The sequence below is a fragment of the Aotus nancymaae genome, unplaced genomic scaffold, assembly GCF_030222135.1.
Source record: "Aotus nancymaae isolate 86718 unplaced genomic scaffold, 86718_ANA_hifiasm-v0.15.2.pri h1tg000007l, whole genome shotgun sequence".
In the NCBI taxonomy this organism is placed as follows: domain Eukaryota; kingdom Metazoa; phylum Chordata; class Mammalia; order Primates; family Aotidae; genus Aotus; species Aotus nancymaae.
Window position 1 is genome coordinate 65568066 of NW_026988418.1, and position 27448 is coordinate 65595513.

A 27448-nucleotide genomic window follows, 5' to 3' on the forward strand; every position below is an offset into this window, starting at 1 on the left:
GTGGTAAGTGCTAATAGCAGAAGTACAAAAGAGAGGGGCCAATACAAAGAAACAATGTGAACAGCTTCCTGGAGCAGCAGCCACTGGGGGAGCTGAGTGCAACATTCCTAATCTTCCCAAGGAAGGGCACCGCCCAAGACAAAAACTCCTTGACAAGACCAGCCTGTGGTAAACGAGTATGCTTTGATACCCTGAAGCCCTCGAAACCAAGACCTTATAATCTGGAGGCTCAACATAGGGAATGCTTCTTACATACGTGCCCATAATCTCCAGCTCTATGATGGAAATAAATCCAAGGAAGCAATAGAATTTTAGGGGATGAGCCTCTCAAAGGATGGAAGTGGTTGTGCATCCTATCCTTCTGTGTCAGAACCCAGCAGATCATTTCCCTAGTTATAGAAACATTTGACTCTTTACCCCTTGCCGTATTGACAAAGCTGTTAATTGGCTTGACTGATCACATTGCTAGATATAAAGGCTACAATCCCTAGACTAAGAAGTAGGTCTCCAGTCGGGGTAGGGAGTCTCAGCCAATGTACGCAGGGTACAAGACCCTACAGCCTGCTCTCTCTTCTGGCCTCGTACAGAGCAGCTTTTAGGGGAACCAAGTTGGGATACTCAACCCCAACTTTTTTCCTTCTCTTCCATCTCTCATACAGGAAACCTTACGAAAGAGCCTTAGGGGCCTGAGGAAGCTGAGAAGACGGCAAACATGGGAAGTGGAGCCAGTGCTGAAGACAAAGAACTGGCCAAGAGGTCCAAGGAGCTAGAAAAGAAGCTGCAGGAGGATGCTGACAAGGAAGCCAAGACTGTCAAGCTGCTACTGCTGGGTGAGTGAGATGGAAAGATGAGTCAGAGAAGGCAGGGTCCTTCCTGCTTACCTGAGGGTGGGTGGGTTCTACTTCACCCCATGGGAAGGAGGGGTGGCAGGTCATTTCTCCCCTCCTCTACACAGTCTCAGGCTAGGGGATCAGGAGCTCTAGAGCTGAGTTAATATGGTACCTACATAGCCACCCCAACAGGATCCAGAACACCATGGCTATTTCGGAGTTTTTCTACTCTTAAGCCAGGAATAGTGCAAGGGCCAGGATGGACCCACCCATCGCCAAATCTAACCAAACTTAACACAACCTTTTGGCTTGGCAAATACCGATCACCCTGGACTTGCAGGCCTGAGCCCAATCTGCAGTCAGAGAACTCTAAGCCAAGAAATCAGAAGAGAACAGGGTCTTCCCTCACCAACAGGCTCACAAGTCCCCCCATATGATCAGTGCCAACATCCCAGAGATAGTCCCACTCGTTTTTGCCAAGCATAGTGGTTCCTCGTTTTCAGTAAAAATGTTGGAAGTAGGGAGCCCCGTGAGGAGGAATGGTGTCTTTATGTACAGCACTCCCTTCCTGGCTCTCTATTCAATAGCTGCCTGCAAAGCCCCTGCCAGATGGAAGGTTCATCAACTTGATGAGCTCCTAAGCAGATCACTGGTCTGTGCTGAGAAAATAAAAGCACCTCAATTAGTCGGTCAGGGAAATTGATCATGACTGTAAATAAAACCAATACAAGAACATTTGAGACACCTGGCGTAGGAAAACAAACCACTGGTACTACAGAAGTAGGGTAGCTGGGGCAGATGGGGGTCTATGTAGCAGAAGATTGGGTGCCTGCGCTGGGTTTCCAAGCCCCCATAAGGGACCTGGGAGCTGACGCACTAGGCTAAGGTGGCTTCTTTTCCCTCAGCTGATCTGTGGCACAGTCGTAAGGACACACTAAAGAAGCACATCTCTGTAAGCTGGACCCAGACTCTAAGGAGCCCACGAGGTTACACAGCGGGAAACAGAGATGGTGGGGCCACTGAGAGATCTTTTAAGGCTAAGCAGATTTCTTCTAGGTTCAGGATAAGCCGCTTAGAGAGAACAAGCACAAGTGAAGTGGGAGGAGGTTGAGGCATTAGGGTAGCGTAGACTCAGTATTGAAGGTATAAATTTTTGATGGGGAAAGCAGAGCGTGAATGAGGACATTAGGACATTTTACTCAATAAAGGGAACCCACTTAACCATAAGAGTTCAAGACCAGCCTGAACAACATGGTGAAACCCTGTCTCTACTAAAATAAAAATTCTAAAAAAAATGTAGCCGGTCATGATGTTGCCTGCCTGGAGTCCCAACTACTCAGGAGACTGATCTGGGAGGCTCACTTGAGCCTAGGAAGTCACGGCTGCAGTAAGCCGAGATTGTGCCACTACACTCCAGCCTGGGCTACAAGTGTGAGACCCTGTCTCAAAAAAAAGGGAACCAGCAAGGTGATGAAAATATAGTATTTTGGTGAAATGATCCAGCTTTCCCCAATCCTACCCTCTGAGACCAAAATCACTCTCCTGAGTCAAAAATAGGCAGAGAGGAGAAACGTTAAAGGACTCCCCTGAATCTGTTAGTGGTTTCCAATAGGGAGATTTTGACTCCCAGCGGTCATTTAGAAATGTCTGGAGACACTTTGGGTTGTCATAGCTACAGAAGTGGCGTGCTATTGACTTCTAGTGGGTAAAGGCCAAGAATGCTGCTAAACATCCTACCATGCATGAGGCAGCCCAAACTGTAAATAGTACTGAAGTTAAGAAACTCTGCTCTAAATCCAAGTTGAATGGCCTGAACTCAAGCCTGCCAGAAACTGAGGGCAGCAGTCATCCCTATGTTCTCCCCTAACAAGACCCCCGAGCAAGCAGTGGCTCTGAGTTCTCCCAGGCCATCTCCTGGAAGGCTGGGGAGAACTGGTGGAAATCGAAAGCATAAGCATTTTTCCTTCCAGGTGCTGGGGAGTCAGGAAAGAGCACCATCGTCAAACAGATGAAGTGAGTAGAAACAAAGCCCCAAAGGACTGGGATAGGGTGAAGGTCAGTAGAGCCAGTGGAGGTACTCAAAGTGAAAGGTTCTTTAGCCTCGAGGAGCCCAGGTATAAAGGATCTGATTCCAATGCCCCTCACCCTCCACTTTGAGAAAGCAGTAGCAACAGATAGGATTCTTATGACCCTTTAAATACCCCAGATTCCTAATCCCTTAGGTCTGGCTACTCAAGTCCAGCTAAAGACAGTGTCTGCCCCTTGCAGGATCATTCACCAGGATGGCTATTCACCTGAAGAATGCCTGGAGTTCAAGGCTATCATCTATGGGAATGTGCTGCAGTCCATCCTGGCTATCATCCGGGCCATGTCCACACTGGGCATCGACTATGCTGAAGCAAGCTGCGCGGTATGTGATTAATATTAGGTGGTTAAGGGTGGAAGCAGAAAGGCTAGCGAGAAGAAACATACCAGAGGCCAACGAACTATATGGAAAGATGGGTAAGAAAAATAGTTTTTTGTAACTATAATCCCACCTGCTGAGCGTCAAATGTCTTAATTCAGTCCTGGAGAAGTAAGCAACCCCGACCCTTATTTTTATCGAGACAGGGTCTTGCTCTCTTGCCTAGTCTGGAGTGCAGTGGTATGATCATGGCTCACTGCAGCCTCACCCTCCCAGGCTCAAGTGATTCTCCCACCTCAGCCCCAGTAAGTGGGACCACAGGTGTCCACCATCACACTCAGCTATTTTTTTTTTTTTAATTTTTTGTAGAGAAGGGGTCTTGCCGTCTTGTCTAGACTGGTGTCAAACTCCTGGCCTTAAGCAATCTTTCTGCCTCAGACCTCCAAAGTGCTGGGATTACAGGTGTAAGTCACTGTGCCTGGCTTCAAACCCTACCTTTGTAACAAATATTTATAAAAGAAAGCTGCTCACAGCTTCCTCTGCTTTTTTTACTTTATTTTGCCATTTAAATTGTTCCCCTTGGATTCCTGGCTATGGAACTTTTGTAAGTGAAATCCCTACCTCTAGTACTGGCCTTTTTCTAGTTTTAAATTGCTGAAGAACAAAGGTGGTGGGTCCCTGGCTTCTATCTTGTCTGTTTCATGGTCAATCTGACCTTTACATTTCCAGTCTCTCTGCAGCAGAGGACCCACGTTTTGTGGCAGTAAACTTTCAGACTAAGGATGAAAGTCAGAAACTCCAGAGAGGAAACACCTGGGTTCCCTGCTCTCCTTTAGACGAACCCCAGGGCTGGATATAGTGCCACCCTCTGCATCGGGGAGCATATTCAAAGTTAACCAGTACGTTTTTCTTTTTCTTTTTTTTTTTTTTAAGACAGAGTCTCAGGGCCGGGCGCGGTGGCTCACGCCTGTAATCCCAGCACTTTGGGAGGCCGAGGCGGGTGGATCACAAGGTCAAGAGATCGATTCCTGGTCAACATGGTGAAACCCTGTCTCTACTAAAAATACAAAAAATTAGCTGGGCACGGTGGCGCGTGCCTGTAATCCCAGCTACTCAGGAGGCTGAGGCAGGAGAATTGCCTGAACTCAGGAGGCGGAGGTTGCGGTGAGCCGAGATCGCGCCATTGCACTCCAGCCTGGGTAACAAGAGTGAAACTCCGTCTCCAAAAAAAAAAAAAAGACAGAGTCTCGCTTTGCTGCCAGGCTGGAGTGTGGTGGCATGATCTCGGCTCACTGCAACCTCCGCTTCCTGGGTTCAAGTGATTCTCCTGCTTCAGCCTCTTGAGTAGTTGGGATTACAGGCACCTGCCACTACGCCCAGCTAATTTTTTGTATTTCTAGTAGAGATGGGGTTTCACCATGTTGGCCAGATGGTCTCGATCTCCTGATCTCGTGATCCACCCGCATTGGCCTCCCAAAGTGCTGGGATTATAGGCATGAGCCACTGCGCCTGGCCTCAGTATGTTTTTTAACACAGAATCTTCACTGGAGACTGCTTCTTAGATCTTCGTGGCAATGTAAAAATGCTTTCCATTCAGCAGTATTCCCAGAAGCCTCCTGGAAAGCTATGACTCCTGTGAAGTTCCTAACCAGGTTACTGCATTACAGGATGATGGGCGACAGCTCAACAACCTGGCTGACTCCATCGAGGAGGGAACCATGCCTCCCGAGCTGGTGGAGGTCATTAGGAGGTTGTGGAAGGATGGTGGGGTGCAAGCCTGCTTCGAGAGAGCTGCAGAATACCAGCTCAATGACTCCGCATCTTAGTAAGACTCTGACTGGGGAGAGGGTGGGTTGATGCTTAAGCAGTCTTCTAGCGAATCTTTTCTCTGGTTGGGAAAAATCTCACCCAGCCTAAAATTTCAGTCATTGAAAGCTGGAGATTCAGACTGAATTCAGCCTGTGGACCCGTTTTGTTAGGCTTCAGCCGTGTTTTACTATGTTTTGAATTTAATGCTATGGGGAGATCTGCCACAGTTGTCATGATTTTATATTGCTTTACATGGCTCACTACAGCCTACAAGCCTGAAGAAGCAAAATTCAAAAGAAGTGCTCTGCCTAGCAGCCCTCAGCCCTGTTCTCTTAATTGAGAGGTGTACACTTAGCCTCTCCTTTCAGAACCCTAAGATGGCCCTGCAGTTCTGTCATACACTCTCTCAGGAGTAATGTGATTCATGATGGCTCTTTCAAGGCATAATTTTCTATCTGGTAATCTAGGATCTACTTATGCCACTAAGCAGCAATGAGTCTCCTACATCTAGAGTGTCTTTTTTTTTTTTTTTTTTTTTGAGGCGGAGTTTCGCTCTTATTACCCAGGCTGGAGTGCAATGGCGCGATCTCGGCTCACCGCAACCTCCGCCTCCTGGGTTCAGGCAATTCTCCTGCCTCAGCCTCCTGAGTAGCTGGGATTACAGGCACGCGCCACCATGCCGAGCTAATTTTTTGTATTAGTAGAGACGGGGTTTCACCATGTTGACCAGGATGGTCTCGATCTCTTGACCTCGTGATCCACCCGCCTCGGCCTCCCAAAGTGCTGGGATTACAGGCTTGAGCCACCGCGCCCGGCTAGAGTGTCTTATGTCAGGATGCCAGGGCAGGGGACACAAATTACGAAGGCAAACCAAAGGAAGGTGGTCAGGAATTAGAACCATCGTCGCAAAGCTGCTTCCAAAAAGATATGGGACATAATTTATCAATCCTACTTTAGACAGTATGGGATCATAGACAAGCACGGGCTCCGAAGTCAAACCTGAGTTTATTTAACCTAACCATCTGTCTCCTAATCTCGTAATAATGCCATCGCTTACTATTCCTGGAGCCCTCAAAGCCCAGTCACTGCTAAGCGTATTGCATGTATCATCTCAAGGCCTTTTACCCATCTACGAAGTAAGACTTTTAGACAGTGCCTTTCTAATTAGCCTCATTTTACAGATGAAAAACTGAAGTTCAGAGAAGTTAACTTGCCCAAGGTCATATAGATAAATGGCAGAGACTGCATTTGCATTGGGCTGCTTGAGTACACAGCTGAATATTTTTCATAATACACCACAATGCCTCTTGACCCGAGGCAAGTATTTAACTCTTCCGAATTTCTCCATCTGTAAAATGGGGATCTGAAACTTGAAGGCTTAGGAGTTTGAATGAGAATCTGAACATGAAAATGCCTGGCATACAGTAGGCATTTGTGTTACCTGTGCTTCCCTCCTCCTCTCTGTCATCTCAGTTCACATCTGCCTTCCTCCTGCCTTTTTTTTTTAAAATAACTTTTTCTTTTTTACGGTAACTTTCAAACATATACAGAAGTAGAATAATATAATGAATCACCTACCTTCAACAGTTATCAACTCATGGCCAGTCTTATTTCATTTTACCTCCATTCCCTACTGGATTATTTTGAAGCAAATTCCAGGTATCATTTCATCCTAAAAATGTCATTTATGGGGCTCTAAAATATAGGCCCTTTTTTTAAAAAAAAAAGAAAAATATTCACACCTAAATACTTAACAATTCCTTAATAGCATCATATATCACCAAATTGGTTTCCCCAGTTATCTCAAATGTTTCCTCCCCAGTTTGATTCAGGATATAAACAAAATCCATGTGTAGCATTGGTTCATGTCTCTAAAGTCTCTTTCAATTTACTGCCTCTTGATGGAACTTTTAACAACCATTGAAATCACTAAATCTCATTCAAAGATCTACAAAAGCTTGCAGTCAGGAGAAACCCAAGAAAAACTTACCTAACTTGATCTAAATGCGCTGGAACTCCAGCCTCAAATGGGCTTGTCCATCCCCCATTTCCTCCAGTTAAGGACATATGAAGGTTTGAAGGAAGGAATCCTAAATTTAACAATATGTCTTCTAGTCCTGATTTCTATCACCAAATTAGCTGTGTGACTTTGCATAAGACACCTTTTATGTCTCTTAGCCTTGGCTGTGGAAAATTTGTCATTGATGCTAATCACTTTTCTCTAGCTACCTGAACCAATTAGAACGAATTACAGACCCTGAGTACCTCCCTACTGAGCAAGATGTGCTCCGATCCAGAGTCAAAACCACGGGCATCATTGAGACCAAGTTTTCTGTCAAAGACTTGAATTTCAGGTAAGTGCATGGTTCCACGTGTATCTCAGATACACATGTGGAATCCCGAAAAGGGGCACGGGCATGCTTCTTGGCCTCTGCCGAAGCCTAATCTAAATTACTGTTCTGCGTCTCCCCCTTTTTCCTCTCCCACTTCACGGGGTAAACATCAAAGGCATATGGGTCATATGTTGGGCATTCCTATGAAAATAGCTACTTCTTCCCTCAGGATGTTTGATGTGGGAGGGCAGAGATCAGAGAGAAAGAAGTGGATCCACTGCTTCGAGGGAGTCACCTGCATCATTTTCTGTGCAGCCCTCAGTGCTTATGATATGGTGCTGGTGGAAGATGACGAAGTGGTGAGTGGCCTTTGCACCAAGCAGCTTTGGTAGAACATGTTCTCCCCATGACCCTTTCTCTAAGCCTTGTGTCTGTCACTCTACTGCCCCAACTTAGGTAATTTCAGTCTAGCAGTCCTCTAGCAGACCAATCAATGTCTCATGCAAATAATTCTAGAAAAATGTCTTCTGCAAGTTCTAGATTAGCATTTTAGAGCTCCAAATTTACTGAAAGTGAGCTTGGTCTCAAATTAGACATCCAAGTATCACTTGGACATCACAAACCTCGGAGGAAGAATTAAGTGTAAAGAGATGAGGGACCATCAACTAGGCAAAACAAAGGAGTTACACTTAGTATTCTCCCAAGTTGCGTAAGGAAGGAGATGCAAATGACAGAACAGAGAAAATAACATATTATGTGAATCTTCATTGCAACATAATGGTAGGGTTGAACTAGTAACCCCACTTAGGAGGCTAAAAAGGTACTGTCAATAGGAGTAAGGAGAGCCAGACTGGCAGACCAGCTTTCTCTCATGCCAATTAAATTGGCAGCTGGAAGACTACCCAAGAGTGGTTCTCTTTAACCTGTAAAATTCTGTGGGACAGGAGTTCTACAGGACAAGTGTTAGAGCCCAGCCATGTACCTTCTCTGAATTTGAGAAAGGTTGTCAGAGGTGTGAAAAACATTAATTTCACCTAAGCATCTGCTTACAAATGGAGGTCCACAGCTTGCTGATGAAAGAGATACTCCTCTCCCTTGCTGGGCAACTTGTTCTCTTCCCTTCCCCTTGGTAGTTTTAACTTCATGTTAGAACACTCTGAATATCAACTAACCAAAATGTCTTAGAGCTATTCACCTTCCATCTTGAACCCTAAGATTAAAGTCTGAGACTTTCCATCTTTAACCCTGAAGATTAAAGTCTATGAGTCTATGAGGTTTATTAAAGTCTATGAGACCTTAATAAAACAAGCCCATGAGACCCTAAAGGGTTGTGCAGGAGTATTATGGGAAAAAAGCCACAAATTAGATTGTTCTTGTTTTATTAGATGAATAGACTGAACTCAAGTCACCTGATAGCATACTTCAAAACTCTAAAGACTTGCTCTCTGAAAGCAGCCTGGGCTGGGACACTGGGCAACCTCTGCAGATATACAGCACCATTCCTTGCTAAGTAGCAATCAGAGAAGGAAATGAGAGAGCAGAAATGCTTGTGGTGTAGCACTGGAAAATTCTCTAACCCTCACCATGTGGTAGCAGGACCAAAGTAGCCCAAACCAAGATCTGGGACCCCATGAAAGACGCCTATCAAAGTCATCCTGGAGCTGCATATGGGCACATGCTAACTTGGGCCTGTTTCACCCCATTATCAGCACTACTTATAAAATGTCAATTTCTCAGTTGCACCCTGGCTGCTAAAGATCTGCATAACACATATTATACACCTATATGCCAGCCACTATCATGGACACTATACATATACGATCTCATTTAGCTTTCATTATAACCCTGTAAGATAGGAAAACAGACTCAGAAAAGCTCAATAATTTTATAATTTTCTATAAGTCACACAGCTATTAAAAAGATAGGGAACTAGAATAATCCCACATCTCTCTGGCTTTACTTTGGTATATGAAAGAGATAGCTGTTTCCTGTCTCGCTTTTTACATTTGAAGCACTGGTCTCTCCAAGGGGAACAAGAGCAGGAAGTACATAGATATTCTGTAAGCCAAATCTGATATTTCCAATGGTGTTTCCTCTTACTAGAATCGTATGCATGAGTCTTTGCATCTGTTCAACAGCATATGTAACCACAAGTTCTTTGCGGCTACTTCCATCGTCCTCTTTCTCAACAAGAAGGACCTCTTTGAGGAAAAAATCAAGAAAGTCCATCTCAGCATTTGTTTTCCAGAGTATGATGGTAAGTGTCAGGGGCCGGAAATAATACCTTTTAGTAGTGACTGGTAATTGTCTCATTTCTTAGGCCAAGGTGACATAAAGGAACTTAAGGGAGAACCTTGGGCAGTTACAGGGTTTAAATTCAGATTCTCTGGAATAGAGGAGGCATTAGATGCAGGAGAGCCACTGACTTCCAATGATACCTACTAAAACATCAAAGGCAGAGACACCTCCCCTCAGTTTCTTTCAAGTGAGAAACACTGGAGTACAATAGAAAAGGGAATCTTCCCTCCAAAATTAGGCCCCCAAATGCTGTTGTCAAAGCATTTCAAGGATCAAGTCAATCACCTAAAGTGAGCGAGCAACTAACAAGGGTTCCTTTATCCTACCTCACTATTTTTCTGGAAAACCAGGTAACAACTCCTATGATGATGCGGGGAATTACATCAAGAGCCAGTTCCTTGACCTCAATATGCGAAAAGATGTCAAAGAAATCTACAGTCACATGACCTGTGCTACAGATACACAGAATGTCAAATTTGTGTTTGATGCAGTTACAGATATTATCATCAAAGAAAACCTCAAGGACTGCGGCCTCTTCTAACCCTCACCATTCCTCAGGTATAAGTTCTATAAACAGGTTTGGAATCTGGGTGATTACAAACAGAAAATGATAGTCAATAGACCATGACATGAAGAATGAATCCATTTGGAGATGGAGTGTGCATGACTGCAGCTGTGTTTTATATTCTTTTCAGTGTGGGATAGCTAGTGCAGCTTAAAGAGCACAGGCCAGTAGTTAGAAGACCCTCCCCGACTCCCAGGTTCCAGTACTGGTTTTCCAACTTAATACAACGATGTGAATACTTCATTTCTGAGTCTTGAGTCTTTCAACTATAAAATGAAGATGATTTCCCTACCTACCTCACAGGATTATTCTGAGGGGCACGAACATAACCGAAGGGAAGGCATATAAAAACTGCTTGTGCAGGCTGGGCACGGTGGCTTATGCTTGTAATCCCGGCACTTTGGGAAGTCGAGGTAGGCGGATCACCCGAGGTCAGGAGTTCAAGACCAGCCTGGCCAACACAGTGAAACCCTATCTCTACTAAAAATACAAAAATTAGCTGGGCATGGTAGATGCCTGTAATCCCAGCTACTCGGGACGCTAAGGCAGAAGAATCACCTGAACCTGGGAGGCGAAGGTTGCAGTGAGCCGAGATTGTGCCACTGTACTCCAGCCTGGGTGACAAAACTAGATTCCGTCTCAAAACAAACAAAAAAAAACAACAAAAAAACCCTGCTTGTGCTCAGGGTCACAGAAATAAATCCTATATAAGAGCCACCATTTATTAATTCAACACCTGGTTTTTAGAATATACTATTGCAACAAACTGTTCCAAGCAAAATAGCAAGGCTTCCCTAAGTCTGCAAAAAACTACTATCAACCAAACCTCAATAAAACCTGCAATTCCCTCTTTTTACTAACAGACCTCCATGTGCCTTAGCTCAGAGATCTGGATCACTGGATAGAAGATGCAAGTTTGTTTCTAAGTCACACATCCCAAAACTATCTTCTTTGTTAGGACCAGATTATCCCTCTGCCCTCAGGCTGTCAAAGAGACCTTGATCTCTATAAATGTTTCTTAGGTATATAACACACTTCCTGAATAAACTTAGAGGACATCAAATACTCTCATTTAGAGTATTAATGATTGTATTGCTGCCGCTTCTTTATCATAGAATTTGGAACAAGTGAACAATTCTAAACTTTTCATTTCAACTGCTACATGTTTCAGAAGAACCAAGACAGGTGAGCTTGTTTTAGGCACTGAAAATCTTTGCACCTGGGTCCATGTGATGGCGGATGAAAACAACATCTCCCCAAACAGGCCAACAAGTGATTCCTTTGAACTCTTTTAAGGGGAAATGAAGTTCGAATTTATCTTGACAGGAGGTGATGAAGTCACGTATATAGATTTAGCATTTACAACTACCACTGAGGAAAGCTCTTGGCAACCAGAAAACGTCAATTGGAAATTACTCCTTGCTAGAAACACCCACTCACACTTAGGCTGCTACTAGCAATATTAATACTAGTGAGCCATATGAGCTTGAAATATACTGAATAAATTTGTAACTATAAAAGTTAAATTCATTTAATAGTCTTTCTGATTCCCTAAAAAGAAAGCAACTTGGGAGGAGAATTATCAGAGAAACTACTCTGGCTACTGCTGATGAAAAAATGTAAGCCAAAGAACAAACCTGACTGGGCACGGTGGCTCACACCTGTAATCCTAGCACTTTGGGAGGCCAAGGCCGGTGGATCACCTGAGGTCAGGGGTTCAAGACCAGCCTGACCAATATGGCGAAACCCCATCTCTACTAAAAATACAAAAATTAGCCAGGTGTGGTGGTGCATGCCTATAATCTCAGCTATTAGGGAGACTGAGGCAGGAAAATTACTTGAACCCAGGAGGCGAAGGTTGCAGTGAGCTGAGATCATACCACTGCACTTCCAGCCTGGGTGACAGAGTGAGATTCCATTTCAAAAAAACAAAAACAAAAACATAAAAACCCAAGAAAGACTTCTCATATTCAAGAGCTGTTCAGGAACTACCCTGAATATCATGCTCCAGCCATTACTAACCTGTTCACTTTAACTCAACATACAGGAGTTCTGAATCTTTTTTATCATGGATCCAACCATGTACCCCTTTTCATCATATTTTTAAACACATAAAATTAAGAGAATTAAAAAGAAAACTAGCATATCCAATACAGTATCTATGTAGATGCTCTGGAGCTCTGAAACCCCAGGTGAAAAACCCTCACTATACAGCTATGATCTTGTCTATTCAGGACCCAAACATAATTTATATCATTTATTCCATCTCCATATAAGACAGTCCTACTTCCCCTCAAATAGTACCAAATTGTTGCTTATTTTATTAACTTTTCCTTGGTCTTTCAATCTAGGTACAAACTGGCTATCAGCCAAACTGTAAGTCTAACACAGGATCTTTGCTTATTAATGTTCACATAGAACCTGCCTTCCAGTATTAGTACAGAAGCAGAGCCAGTGGGACAGGTCTTCTGTCAGAACAAAAGTTTCTAGCAGACTAAAACAGGGTTGTATTTAGTTCTCTTTGGGGATAGCTGGTAGATATCCCAACTTTTAACTGGTTTATAAACAAACTCACACAAGCCACCTTGCACAAACACTTTGTAAAGAATGCATCTTGGAGAACAGAGGACAAAATAGTAGCACTTAAAGCAACATGCTATAGCTGTTTTTTTTTTACTGAGGTTAGGATCTGCCTATATTCCTCTTACGTTTTCAAGCTAAAACTCTTCTGGCAAGTCTACATGAAATGCAACAGGAGCCCTTGAGCACCCATTTGCCTATTACCTTAGAACAAAGTCAAAATAATTTTCTCAAACTCTTGGTTCAGACTGGGCTCTCCTGTGAGTAAAGGTAAGAGGACTTCACCTCAATGCTCTTGATAGGCTTCCAGAAAAGGCATTCACCCTAACCCTAGTTTAACTGTTTGTCAGGTCCAATGATTGTTCCCAAATCTTACATTGTCAGAGCTAGAGAAAAAGTGCATTTGTACTTCTCCTGCACAATTAGCTTATTTTTTATCTCATGGACATTTTGATTGTATTCATGAAAAGTTCTTATGTAAAACAGCTATAAGAAAAATTAAAACCAAAATTAAGTAATATATTCTGCTGTCTTTATCTTTCTTCTTTTGCCTCATTTTAAATTTGCATTGTACTGTTGAATTTTTATTTACTTTAAGCCATCAAGTTCTTTTTTGTAACAAGATCAGAAACAAATATTTAACCCTATTTTCTGGCACTTAATTCTTAGACTGCTAAAGTTAGAAGAAACTTAAAAATATTCCAGCCCCATCACTAGCAATTTATAGATAGGAAACTGAAGCCCACAGAGGGAGAATATATTCATCAAGATCACAGTGCTAGGTAGAGGCAGAACTGGAACTCCCAAACAGGTCTTCTGAATCCAAAGCCTGTGGTGACATCCAGCTACCAACACACCATACACTATAAAGTCAAAGCCAATTTCTCGTTCTTCTAAGCTCCTCCCATTCCCAACCAAATTCTTTATTTTTTCATTATACCATCTCTAAATCATGGACACTTAACAAAACCATTTCCAAACTAAGACAAAGAGATCTCAAAATGGAATATGAAAATATCATTAAAATCACAAAACATAACTAAGTTTGCTTGTTTGTTGAAGGTATAATTTCCTCTTCATATTCTTAAAGGGAGATCATAATGTACTTCCCTAGCATAGCACGATTAAAGAGACACTACTAATAATAAATCAAATAATCAAATAAATTAGGTTACATTTCACATACATCTGATAGTTTTTTTTTAGACAAGAACACAGTATGATTGACACAAAAGGATAAATACTATGATTCCATTTATATGAGGTATCTAAAATAGTCAAATTCGTAAGAGACAAAGGAGAATGCTGGTTACCAGGGGTTGAAAGAAGGTGGGGCATGGGAAGTCATTAACAGGAACAGAGTTTTAGTTCAGGAAGATGAAAAAAGGTTCTGGAAATGGATGGTGGTGATGGTTGTGCAACAGTGTGAATGTGCTTAATGCCACTGAACTGTGTACTTAAAATGGCAAATTTTATGTTATATTTGCTTTACCACAATTTTAAAAATAGAAAAATAATACACTATAATTAGAAATTTGTATTTCTGTGAAGAATGGATAAATGTGGCACAAAAGTTGTCTAAAAAGACACTAACTTGAAACAGTTCCTACACTGATAATAAAATCCACTCACATGTACCCCAAATAGTCCAAATCAGAGTATTCCTTCCCATCCCCACAGTGATAAATAACAGCATTCAAAACCCACTTCTATACTTGGAGATGTGCTGTAGACCAAAGTGTGCCGGCCATGCTGGGTGGAGAAGGTGGTGAAGGGTGAAGAGCTCTTACCTCCCACTGCCCTCTCTACCCGGCACAGCCCCCGGAGCACAGATTCCAGCAAGACTTCGGTGTTGGGCCAGGGACTGCAAGAGTGACAGAGCATCTGGTGGTCCTGCTAGGTAAAAGCATGAAGACATTTCTGTGAGGTCAGAAGACACTGGAGATTGCAGAAGGGAACTTTTCTGCCTTTTTACCATGAAAAAGCACTTGTATGAGCAGAAAACAGACAACTGGATTTAAATATAAAACAAAGCAAAGACCTTTTCACACTGCTTCATGCATTTTAGAGCAATTTACAGTTCAGCTTCATTTCAGGTCTTCAAAATGAATATGGGCAAAGAAATGCTGTAAAAGATCATCAGGTACAATGAATACCTCTGTTGGTGCTGCCTTAGGATTTTTTTTTTTCTGTGCAGTATAATCCTGAGTATCATAACATTTACAAAGCACTTTCAAATATGTCATTTCTATTTGATGAGAACCATAGAATATCATGGCAGGAAGGAATAATTTAGTCCATCTTTAGATGCCAGATGAGTGATATAAGACTGAAAGAATACACAAGATCCCATAGCTAGTTGGAAGCAAAGAAAAGACCAGAACCCAGCATTCCAAACAACTCTCCAACCTCGTAAGATTCTGAGAGGTCTCAGGACCTTTATCCTACATGAGCAAGAATAAACAGAACAAGTATTTTCTTGTGTTATGTCTACTGGAAATCTCTCTTACATATAAATAAGCCTCTTAGTAAAAATGTCTGGATAACCCAAGGAGAATTTTATGTGCAGGGAGAGGTAAAAGATTATAGAGGATAAACCAGGTTGCTCATAATTTAATATCTCTGCTGTCAGATTTTACAGCTTAGTGAATGCTAGTACATTGTGATAGTCTATCCCAGCAGTGTATTAATATTTATTAGTATTTGATTATTTTTGATACCTTGTGAGTCCCACTGGATTTAAGGAAAACACTAGCACTGGGCATACACAGGCTTTTTACATGTGCCTCAATCATTCCTCTTATGTACCCCTTACTAAGCCATTTCAAAACAACTTTCATTCTAGTCTAGAGCTAGCTAGCTTTGCCTTCTTTACCCACTGTAAATAAATATTGTTGTTATTACATATACTGTTACCTGTCACAGGGTTTTCTTTTATCTTTAATTTGATGTATCTTTCAATTTTCACTGCATAAATAAATGCAATAAATGCTCACTGCAACCTCCGCCTCCCAGGTTCGAGAGATTCTCTTGCCTCAGCCTCCCAAGTAGCTGGGATTACAGGTTCCCAACACCATGCCTGGCTAATTTTTGTATTTTCAGTAGAGACAGCGTTTCACCATGTTGGCCAGGCTGGTCTCAAACTCCTGACCTCAAATGATCTGCCTGCCTTGGCCTCCCAAAGTGCTGGGATTACAGATATGAGCCACCGTGCCCAGCTGTGTTGATCTTTAATATAAATTGAACATCTCAAATCTGAAAAACCAAAATCTAAAATGCTCCAAAATCATAAGCTTTTTGAGTGACAACGTATCGCTAAAAGGAAGCATGTGCGGCAGCATTTTGGATTTCAGATTTTTGGATTTGGAAAGCTGAGCCAGTAAGTACATAATGCAAGTATTTCAAAACCTGACAAAAATCTGAACTCTCAAACACTTCTGATCTCAAAAGATCTGAATAAGGCTACTCAACCTGCATTAGGTCCTACTCAGTTGTCCCCAAATATTGGCCCAGATTGACTAGATCAAAATCACTGAGGAATGTATTAAAAATATGTATATTCCTATGACCTGTCTCAGACATTTTAATTTACTAGGGTTTAGTCAAAGAATCTGCTAAATCAAACTAATCATGCACCCCAGGTAACTACTGCTGTTTAACATTCCTTATTACTTCTTATTCCTGAGAAGATGTGACTCAGGCCAGGCATAGGCCTGATGTGGTATCAGAAAAAACTGCCCTGGCTGGGTGCAGTGGTTCACACTTGCAATCCCAGCACTTTGGGAGGCTGAGGCAGGCAAATCACTTGAACTCAGGAGTTCAAGACCAGCCTGGCCAACATGGTGAAACGCTTCTCTACTAAAACTACAACAGTTAGCCAGGTGTGGTGGCACACATCTGTAATCACAGCTACTTGGGAGGCTGAGGCACAAGAACTGCTTGAACCTGTGAGGCAAGGTTGCAGTAAGCAGAGATGGCGCCACTGCACTCCAGTCTGGGCAACAGAGCAAGACTGTCTCAAAAAACAAAAGGAACACAAAAGAAAAAACTGCCCTGCCCTGACATGTTCTGAAGTATGTTGTTCTCAGCAGAACTCATAACTGTTGAGAAAACTGGAAGGGGAAGGAGGGAGAGAGGGGATCTTAAAAACTAAAAGATAAAGTAATGAAGACCTTGATCATCATTGGTTTCCAGTGCCTGAAAAAGCCTTTCTTTTACTCTCTGTTAGTTGTCAGCAAAATCAACTTTCAACTTGAGGTCTCTAGGCAGCCAGCCTTTTTCTCTTGTGCTTGTTGGGAGCAATATAACAAAATATGATGGTCATAAAGCTATGTAAAGAGCTGCGGCTCATCCAGGTCAGATCAATTTGTACTATGAAGGCTGAAGTAGAATACAGTAATTACCTGACACTGGCAAACTAAGACCATTATTCTTAAAATCAGTATTACACATAGAAAGATCCCACAAGTAGTAACGCTGAAGGAAAACAGTGACATTTTAGGTATATAAATGAGTAGATGGCTGCTGATTTTTTTTTTTGAGCACATAAAAAGGGAAAAAAATCAATTTTAGGTTTTTAATAGGAATGAGAGGCTAACTTTATCTTATATATATGACTGTAATACAGCAAGGCGTTCTGCAACAGGAAACTCCAGAACTATGTCACACATGGTAAGCAAATGAATAAATATATTAAGTAACTAATCAGGCCAGGCACGTAATGTCCAAAGAATGTCACAGCTATAAATCATACAATAATGACCAAAATATAAGAATATAGGGTGACTGAATTAGAAAAACCAGCTGTTATTTTTAAATAGTCTAATGTGTATATACAACAAATAGAATATATATGAAAACCAAAAAAAAAAAAGGCAAGAAACTTAAAAAAAAAAAAAATTGGTCCATCTAGTCTTACACGGTAAGAATGTACCTTGTGAAAAATAACAATCCATCAGTAAAAATTTTTAAAATGATTCACTGTGAACTAGAGATTTAGAATTCAAACTGTCCAAGAGGAAAATGTCATCTCAAAATCCACTTATGAATAATTATTAAAGTCTTTGGAATTTTCATGCTAGGAGGTGAAATCTGTTGCAAAGCTGAATTTATAAGGGGGGCCTGGACTGTCCATTAAGAATATTTCTTCTTTACATAGAAACTAATGGCTTCTTAGATGGTCCAAAGCATAAGCACCTGAATTCTGAAACATTATCTATCACAAACCTCTAGCATTCTCCAGAGAAAAAACACAAGGCAACTTTTAGCTTCTTTGATTACAAATGTCAAACCTTTTTTTCAGGCTAGTAGATTTGATGTTTCTTCCTACATTTTAGCCCTGCTACAAGAAAATATCTTTTGTTTCAATACAAACCAGTGATTTGCAAGCCTGGCTGGTAGTCAGAATCACCTTTTAAAAATTACAGATTTCCGGGCCGGGCGTGGTGGCTCAAGCCTGTAATCCCAGCACTTTGGGAGGCCGAGGCGGGTGGACCACGAGGTCAAGAGATCGAGACCATCCTGGTCAACATGGTGAAACCCCATCTCTACTAATACAAAAAATTAGCTGGGCATGGTGGCACGTGCCTGTAATCCCAGCTACTCAGGAGGCTGAGGCAGGAGAATTGCCTGAACCCAGGAGGCGGAGGTTGCGGTGAGCCGAGATCGCACCATTGCACTCCAGCCTGGGTAACAAGAGCGAAACTCCGTCTCAAAAAAAAAAAAAAAAAAAAAAAAATTACAGATTTCCAGCCCACCAGCCAAAAGTCAATCTCTTAGATGGGCCAAGTGTTTTTTAGTTAAGTCATATTGAAGACCACTGACTTAAATTATCTCCCCGTGTCCTCATGGAATGTGCATTTAGATAAAGTTATTTGGGATGGTAAAATAAGAGTGATGTTCATGTAAACAAAGAACAAATGTAAATGGTACAGAGGCAGAAAAATTTTTCTTTAACAGAAGGGCTAAAAAATTAACAGATAGATATTCAAATAAAAATACAAATTCAAAGTAAAATAAACTTTTTTGGATTATTGGTTACTTTAGATGATCAACACCACCATTTCATTAGTCCACAGTACAGAAAGACTACAGTGGAAAATAATATTCTACCAGTTCTCATTTCCAGATGATCCTGTAATACAGAATACAATAAGGAAAAGATATATTCAAAATGATATTCAAAATGAATAAGAACTATCAACTCTGTTTACATTGTGGGCATTGAGTCAATCGCCAATTGAAGCTGATAATTTTCTTTCAGATCAAGTTTTCCCACACCTAAAGAAAATTTCATTGTATAACACAGTTATACCAACTGTAAGCTATGATTTTTCAAAAAGAGTAAGAAAAAAAGAAAAACTACCACCAACAAAGGCACTGAACTGCTGTGGCTTTTTTGTTGATCACCAACCTTTTTTTGTAAACTAGTGAAAAGTTACATCAAAAGATGACATAGAATCCAATCCAAAAAGATAGGACCCTAAAAGGCACTGCTCAAGCTACTGATTTGAAATGCTCAAAATGTATTCTCTTCATTTGTCTTCTCCTAATAGAGCATTCAATATTTAATGACATTTGCTGTACATTATACAAAAGGGTCTGTAGGTTGAAATGAATATAACTCTCCACACAAGCAAAATGTATACTTGCAAAATGAATGATGATCGTGTATCACTCGTACACAGATATAACATAAAACCTAAGGTTCAACAATACTATTACACCAAAGGTCTAGCTAGACCTTCAGGAAACCCTACCTAAACCCATTCTCAGACAAAGGCTAAAGCACATTCTGCAGAGGCAAAAGAAAACAGAAGACAGTATTTCCAGAAAAGACTAGTTACAAACAGGAGCAAACCTGGACTCTTTACTCACCATTTTAATATTGCCGCCAACTATAACAGATTAAAAATGTACACATGACAAAGTGGAAAAAAGTCCCAAAATGCAACAGTTTCAGCAAAAGAACATACTGACTAAGGAATACTACAGTTAACATTGCTACAGTAAAAATGATGGCAAACAGGGATTTGGCACCACATTTACAAAGTAAAAGCATGCACTGTTAATACACTTTAGATGTCTCTCAACAGAAAAGGCCATGAGGATGGAAAACAAGAGGCACCTTGTACAAAACTCCCTATAACTGAGACAAACAAACAAGAATCAAAGTGGTCAATTTCGTAAATATCTAGCAGCAAAGTCACTGGTTCTGTCTGAAATTTAGCAATTTGCATTTCTGATTGGCAGCTGCCCTGGGTATGTCTGTATCCAAGAAGCTGACTTTATCATACCACATCAGCAATAATTTGGTAATCTGCATAAACAAGGTTAACCTTCAACCATAAGCTTAAAGAAAAGAGAGAACGAGAATCTTATTGCAGAACTTTCCAATGTAATTACCATTTGGAAACCATAATGGTACTTTGAGCAGGATAATAACATAAACTTCATCAAAAAAGTTGTATTTATATCCCCAGTAACTGGAAAGAATTATAAGTAATTATGGAAGTATTATATTCTGACCATACCAAGAGTTAAAAACCAAGAGTTCCTACCAAAGAGGAATATTTTCAAGATGATCTGGTCACATCATGTGCATAGTTAAGACTGTGTTTTAATAAAGATTCTTTTGCAAATAAAGAAATAAAATTTAGTAAAGTTATTCTTCTCTTGATGAAAAAACCTTAAAAATGAACCACCGGTGGTTTGTTAAGAAGGGGAAAAAAGAGTAAGCTACATATTTAAGTTCCAGAATGCAGCACCTCAACTTCACATCTGCCATAAGCATTTGAGATTAAGAAATCCAAGTGATGTCTTGATGATCGAATCACACTTTACAGTTCTTCCAATTCCAATGTCTGACTTTAGCATCTCATGTCAATTAAAAGTTCCCTAATACAGAAGATTGTGCTAAAGAGTGCTAAGATTCTGCATGCTGCTGCCATTCCCTGGTCCCATTCATGCTTGTAGCTGCCTCACGAGACAGCAAAAGGTGTCTGGTCTCAACACTCCACACTGCAGTAACTAGAAGAGAAGAATATTCTTAATTAGAAAAAGTTTACAAAGCTAAGGGGCATCACTGTAGCACTATAACTACATTGCAGGAAGCTTTACCTTTCACTAACATCCATGCTTTTCAATAAAGTCCACATTCCTTTAAGTTGTTTTTAATGATGACATCTGTAACAGCATCAAAAACAAACTGCACATTCTTCGTGTCTGTGGCACAGGTGAAGTGAGTATAGATCTCCTTGGTATCTTTTCTTCTGTTCAGATCTTCAAACTGGCATTGAATATAGGCAGCTGCCTCTTCATACGTATTGGAACCTAAAACAGACACCCAATACTCTCAGTTCAAACCATAACAGCTGCCTGAACTCAAATAAATCAGACCATTACGATTTACTTATGGAGAGGGAACATAACCCAATTAAATATGAATATATTTCTCTATTTCTGTTATCAAGGTGTTTCTGTAATTAGGTTATTCGTGAGAGTAGACTCTCATGGTAACCAAAATAAAATCACCACACACAAAAATTGAGGAAAACAAAACATTAAGTTTGTCTTTACCCTTTCATTTAGACTTCTCAACTAAAAAAAAATCTAGAAAGTATAAAAGGAAAGTAGGAAGGTGCACTTCTAGGGAACACAATTGCTTCAAAGGTCTGAGAGAGGCTGTGTTCCTTGGAGTGATCTTGGAATAAAGAATTCAATAGGGTAAATTGTTCTTTTCAGAATCATTCACAGTTTTAAGGAGGTTTAGCTTCAAAGCCTTAAGGTAGTAATTTAAATTAGGAAAAGTAATACACTTTAAAAGGGTGAATTTTAGGGTTTCTGAATTATATGTCAATAAAGCTCTATCTGTCTGTCTGTCTGTCTGTCTGTCTATCTGTCTACTGAGAAGGAGTTTCACTCTTGTTGCCCAGGCTGGAGTACAATGACGTGATCTAGGCTCACAGCAACCTCTGCCTCCCGCATTCAAGTGATTCTGCTGCCTCAGCCTCCCGAGTAACTGGGATTACAGGCATGCGCCACTATGCCCGGCTAATTTTGTATTTTTTTTTTCCTTTTTACTTAACATTCTTGGAGTATATAATTTTGTATTTTTAGTAGAGACAGGGTTTCTCCATGTTGGTCAGGCTGGTCTCAAACTCCTGACCTCAGGTGATCCGCCTGCCTCAGCCTCCCAAAGTGCTGGGATTACAGGCATGAGCCACTGCGCCTGGCCAAAGCTCTTATTTTTTTAAAAAAAGAAAGGAAGTAGCAGGAACCAAAAGTAAAGCCTGTCTCAACAATATTTATAATTAATATCTTTAAATCACCTGCTTTTTACACCATCTTGTCTACTTACAGAGCCTTTAGAGTAGCCTTAGAAACTGGCTGTAAAGTCAGGGAAACACAGCAAAGATTATTCCAATAAACTAGAGGCTATTTTCGGTAACATTATGCATAACAAAAAATATCAATAACAAAGATATAAAGACCAGGTAACAAAACAGAGCTTAAGGGAAAAAAAAGGAGCCAGTTATGATGGTTCACACCTGTAATCCCCGTACTTTGGGGGCCACAGCAGGTGGATCACTTGAGGTCAGGAGTCCAAGACCAGCCTGGCCAACATAGTGAAACCCTGTCTCTACTAAAAATACAAAAAATAATTAGCCAGGCATGGTGGTGGGTGCCTGTAGTCCCAGCTACTCGGGAAGCTGAGGTGCAAGAATCGCTTGAATCTGGAGGCGGAGGTTGCAGTGAGCCAAGATTTTGCCACTGCACTTCTGTCTGAGAGACAGAGCAAGATAGTGTCTCAAAAAAAAGAGGGGGGAGTGGTGGAGGAGGAAGAAAGGAATATTAATTAAAATATACAAGGAACTGAAGCAAAACAGCTTTGTAGATGCTTGCGGCAGGTTCTTAAAATCTAGAGAACGACCTCCATAAATTAAAGGAGGCAGAGGAGTGAAAAGTGAATTCCGTCTGCTAGGAACAGATACTAATACCTGGCAAATAAGGACTGCAAGAATCTACGTAGAATGAAGACAATGGAGGATAGGCTTGGAAGTTCACAACAACAAAAAAAAATGGATATGATATTAAAGGCTCTTTGCTTGGTGTTAAGACTCTAAGCTGAGCCTTCAAAATTAATGTCAATTCTTTTACTTATCTTACGTATCTCTCCCCCAATCCTAAAACTTAGCTGCTTTCTATAAACTAACCTAATTCTCACCTCCCTCTGTTCTTTACTCTGAACAGGTAACCACATTTCCAACTTCCCTGAGAAGACAAAGGCCATAAGGATTCAACTACATCTCAACTTTTTGGTCTACCACCTCACTCAAAATGTTACCTATCTGCACTTATTTGTAATTCTGGTCTTAAAGGTGTCTTACTTCTTGCTCAAAAATCAATTGCTCTACCTATACTCTTTTTAAAAAATTATTGAGGAAAATTAACATAACAGATATTTAACCATTTTAAAGTGTACAATTCAGTGGCACTTAGTGTATTCACGATGTTATGCAATCGCCACCGCTCTCTAACATGAAAACTTTTTTACCACCCTATTCCCATTAAGTAATCACTCCCTATTCTCCCCATTCTGGTAACCACTAATATGCTTTCTGTCTATGGATTTGCCTATTTTGGATATATCATATAAAAGAAGTATTGGCCTCTTTTACTTAGCACAGTGTTTTGAGTTTCATCCAACTTGTAGCATCTATTATTATTCCTTTTCATGGGTAAGTAATATTCATTGTATGTATATAACACAATTTGTTTATCCATTTGTCCTACCTAGACTCTTTTTTTTTGAGACAGTCTCACTCTGTCGCCAGGATGGAGTACAGTGGCACGAACTCAGCTCACTGGAACCTCTGCCTCCCAGGTTCAAGTGATTCTACTGCCTCAGCCTCCCGAGTAGCTGGGATTACAGGTATGTGCTACCACGTCCAGCTAATTTTTGTATTTTTAGTAGAGACGGGGTTTCACCATGTTGGCCAGGATGGTCTCAATCTCCTGACCTCATGATCCACCCGCCTAGCCTCCCAAAGTGCTGGAATTACAGGCATGACCCACCAAGCCTGTCCTGTCCTACCTAGACTCTTTATTCCTTTTTTCCCACCTGCTTACAAATCTTGCTTCTTCAATGACATCTGGTTGTTTTAATACCTCTTTTGCTTATAGGATCTTAGCCCTCAGCCTATAAACATTCTTAAATCTCTCCTTTCCCTTTAAACCCACATTGCTCAAGAGTAGTCTACACTTGTCTTCTTTCTTCACTTTCTACTCTGTGATTCACTGTACTCACCTTTCCACTGCCACTGCTTTCAACAGCAGGTCAACAACTTCCTAACTGTTAACTCCAAAGGTCCTTTTTCAGTATGTATCTTGCTTATCTGCAGATAACACTGTTGACTGAAATATTTAATCAACTCACTTTTTAACCTCTTCTTTTGGTTTTTATGGTATCTTTCTTTTCCTCCTGCCAATAGAAGCTGCTCTTCTCTCTCATTCTGTGGTCCTTTTCTCTCCTCATTCTATAATATTATCTCCATAGGTCATTTCACCCATTTCCATGTTTTCATTACTGATTATCTCAAACCCCAACCTCTCCTCAAACTCAAATATAACTGACCATGAGATATTATTTTGATGTTCCATAAATAATTAAAAATCAACATTCTGGCCAGGCACAGTGGCTCATGCACGCCTGTAATCCCAGCACTTTGGGAGGCTGAGGCAGGTAGATCACCTAGGTCAGGAGTTCAAGACCATCCTGGCCAACACAGTAAAACCCTGTCTCTACTAAAAATACAACAACTAACTGGGCACGGTGGCGCATGCCTGTAATCCCAGCCACTCAGGAGGCTGAGGGAGGAGAATCACTTGAGCCCACAAAGCAGAGGTTGCAGTGAGCCAAGATTGCGGCCATTGCACTCCAGCCTAAGCGAAAAAGCAAGACTCCATCTCAAAAAAAAAAAAAAAATTCCCAAATACGAATTCAGGTTACAGCACCAGCATTCAAGACAGAAACCTGAGAGTACCTCTGACTCTTCCCATTCCTTACCCCTGCTTTACCCTTTCACTTTATTATAGAAAGAATTTACAGTGTCTCCACTAACAACAGTTCCTCTTCCCTGGAAATACCTGACTCTGATCTATAAGTTTCATAGTGATCCATCCCGGCAGTTACATTTGTGCCCCTGACCTCAACTGATTGGCTTACAGATTTCTGCCTGACTTCATGGCCAGATTCTCTCCTTGGAATTTGAAACCAGGGCCAAGCAATCCCAGTCTAGCCTGATCTTTTTTAACAGAGATACAGAAACTGTGACTACGCTGTTATCACATAAACTGAATAGCAGAGAAAGCTGGAAAGGAGAGAAAGAAAAACAAAAAAGATACACAGAGAAGAGAGAAAAAAGATGGGGCTTCCAGAGTTCTCAACAATTATTTCCTAGTTCTAATTCCATTCTAAGACCTGTCCATTTTTGCCCTTGGGTTCTGTGATATATCCCTTAATCCCCATCCAAAGTTTTTACTTCCATCCTGAGTCCTTAGTTATTCAAATCCCCTACTATCTATCTTTATTATCATTTATTGCATAATCTCTCTAAAGCACAGTTTCTACTATATCATGTACCCCATGGCATGATCATAGTAGGATATTAAATCCTTCAACTGATGTCACTGTCTCAGCATGAGATATAAGGCCCTTCATGAGTTGACCTCTGACCACCTCTCCAACCGCTTTTCCCTACCAGTGTAAACGCTAATACCAAATTCCTTTTTGGTTTCACTACTAGCCGTGCCATCTTTCTACCTTCATATTTTCATATATGCAATTCCTCTTTTCTAAAATGCTTTTATTCCCGCCTGCCTGATGATTTCTAATTCATCCTCTTAGTAGCTGTAGGAAGACTACACTGACCTCATCAGAAGTAACCACTTCTATTCCACTTCTATTAGTGCATTTTACACTATAAAATTATTTATGTGCAACTGTACATAAAATTAATGTACATTTTACACTATAATACAATTATTTATGTCCCTCTGCAACTACATGTCAGTTTCTTGGGCACAATGATTGCAACTTATCCTTGTATTTTCTTCAATATATACCAAATTTTGCTTTATTTTTTGTGAGACAGGGTCTTGCTATGTTGCCTAGGCTGATCTTAAACTCTTGGGCTCAAATGATCCTCCTGCCTCAACCTTCCAAGTAGCTAGATTTATAGCCACCATGCCCAACTCCCAAATTTACTTTTTCTTTTTTATTTTCCTCAAAAAAGGAAGATAGAAATTTAAAATAAACACAGAAAACTCAATTATGGCTGACATGGTACTCTTAACTTAGAGGGTTTTAATCACAGGCTCAATGCCAATGCCACTACCACTGAATATTCTCCATCAATCACTCAAAACAAAGGCAGTTTCATGAATGTCACCAAAGTGTTGATCTAAGTAAGATGTGTATTTCCAATAAAATCTTTCATAACCCTTTACCTGTGTATTCTGGGTAACAGATAGTTAATGGACTCCTCTTTATTTTTTCCTCAAAAAGGTCTTTCTTGTTAAGGAAGAGAATGATTGAAGTGTCTGTAAACCATTTGTTATTACAAATGCTGTCAAACAGTTTCATGCTTTCATGCATTCGGTTCTGAAAAATAAATAAAGGATGATAGGTAAGTAGCAAATAGTAAAAGTGGATTAACTTAATGAAAAAGACAAATCAACAACTCTTACAGCACTGAATGGCATTCATAGAAATAAGTCAGACACCAGTAAGATAAAGTTGAGTGTTAGTCCTCATTTTTGTAATTTTTAGGGGTGAGGAGGTGAGAGGAAAGGCTGGCTAACAATAGCACTTAATCCTTTCCATATATTCCATGTGGCTATCACATCTCTTTTAGAGTAATAGGGCACAGATCAGTATTTTGAAAGTGTAATCTCACTTACCAGGAGAAAAATTAAGATACTAAGATTTGATTGAATGAGCAAATAAACACATACAATCTTCCTAATAGTTATTTTCCATTTCCTGGCTACATTACACAGGTTTACCAGAAGCTCCAACATACCATCTCCTCATCCTCAGCCAGAACAAGGTCATAATCACTGAGGGCCACACAGAAGATAATTGCTGTTACTCCCTCAAAACAGTGAATCCACTTTTTTCGTTCTGATCTTTGGCCACCTACATCAAACATCCTGCGCAAGGGGAAAGAAAGCACAAATTCAGCAAGTTCACACATACACCTCTCCCTAAACTGAAATGATTAGTAAACTTCCCACTATTACATATTCAAAACGTCATTTATAATAGAAGACAAACAAGGAATAGATTAAATGTAGTCAAAATAATTATCCTGGCTAAAAGTACAAGAGAACAACATGAGAAAATAAAATTTGTGAATAATCTAAATTCTCATCTTAGACAGACAGTTGAGCCTCCTCACTATCAAAGTTTCTATCAGATGTGTGAAAAGTCAGCAGAGTAAGCACTGGAACAGATTAAAGGACGGAGAGGGGAAAAGACAGGAAAAGCGAAGAGCTACATAATACAGTTTGAGATAATAACAAAAATAACAACATATTTATTGAGTGCTTACCATGGTGCCAGACA

General features: G+C 40.7%; 2 protein-coding genes across 3 annotated transcripts in view; one reads left to right on the forward strand and one right to left on the reverse strand.

Moving 5' to 3' along the window:
• The first annotated feature begins 498 nt into the window (after positions 1–498).
• GNAT2 (G protein subunit alpha transducin 2) lies at positions 499–23132 on the forward strand. 2 transcript variants are annotated; one of them, XM_012468068.2, is made up of 9 exons: positions 520–830; positions 2801–2843; positions 3099–3240; positions 4902–5059; positions 7269–7397; positions 7606–7735; positions 9480–9633; positions 10025–10232; positions 23071–23132. In XM_012468068.2, the coding sequence occupies exons 1-8, from the start codon at positions 713–715 to the stop codon at positions 10213–10215; spliced, it is 1065 nt and encodes a 354-aa protein (XP_012323491.1). In that variant the 5' UTR covers positions 520–712; the 3' UTR covers positions 10216–10232; positions 23071–23132. The 2 variants fall into 2 exon arrangements, with proteins under 2 accessions (XP_012323490.1, XP_012323491.1); XM_012468067.2 differs by lacking the exon at positions 23071–23132 and having other exon boundaries at positions 499–830; positions 10025–13341.
• GNAI3 (G protein subunit alpha i3) overlaps positions 19682–27448 on the reverse strand; it is a 46159-nt gene continuing 38392 nt past the window's right edge. The window contains exons 6-9 of the mRNA XM_021671937.2: positions 26904–27033; positions 26329–26482; positions 20938–21150; positions 19682–20847 (exon numbers count right to left, since the gene is read on the reverse strand). Coding sequence (XP_021527612.1) covers positions 20960–21150; positions 26329–26482; positions 26904–27033 — 475 coding nt within the window. The 3' untranslated portion in view covers positions 19682–20847; positions 20938–20959. The remainder of the gene's footprint in view (positions 20848–20937; positions 21151–26328; positions 26483–26903; positions 27034–27448) is intronic.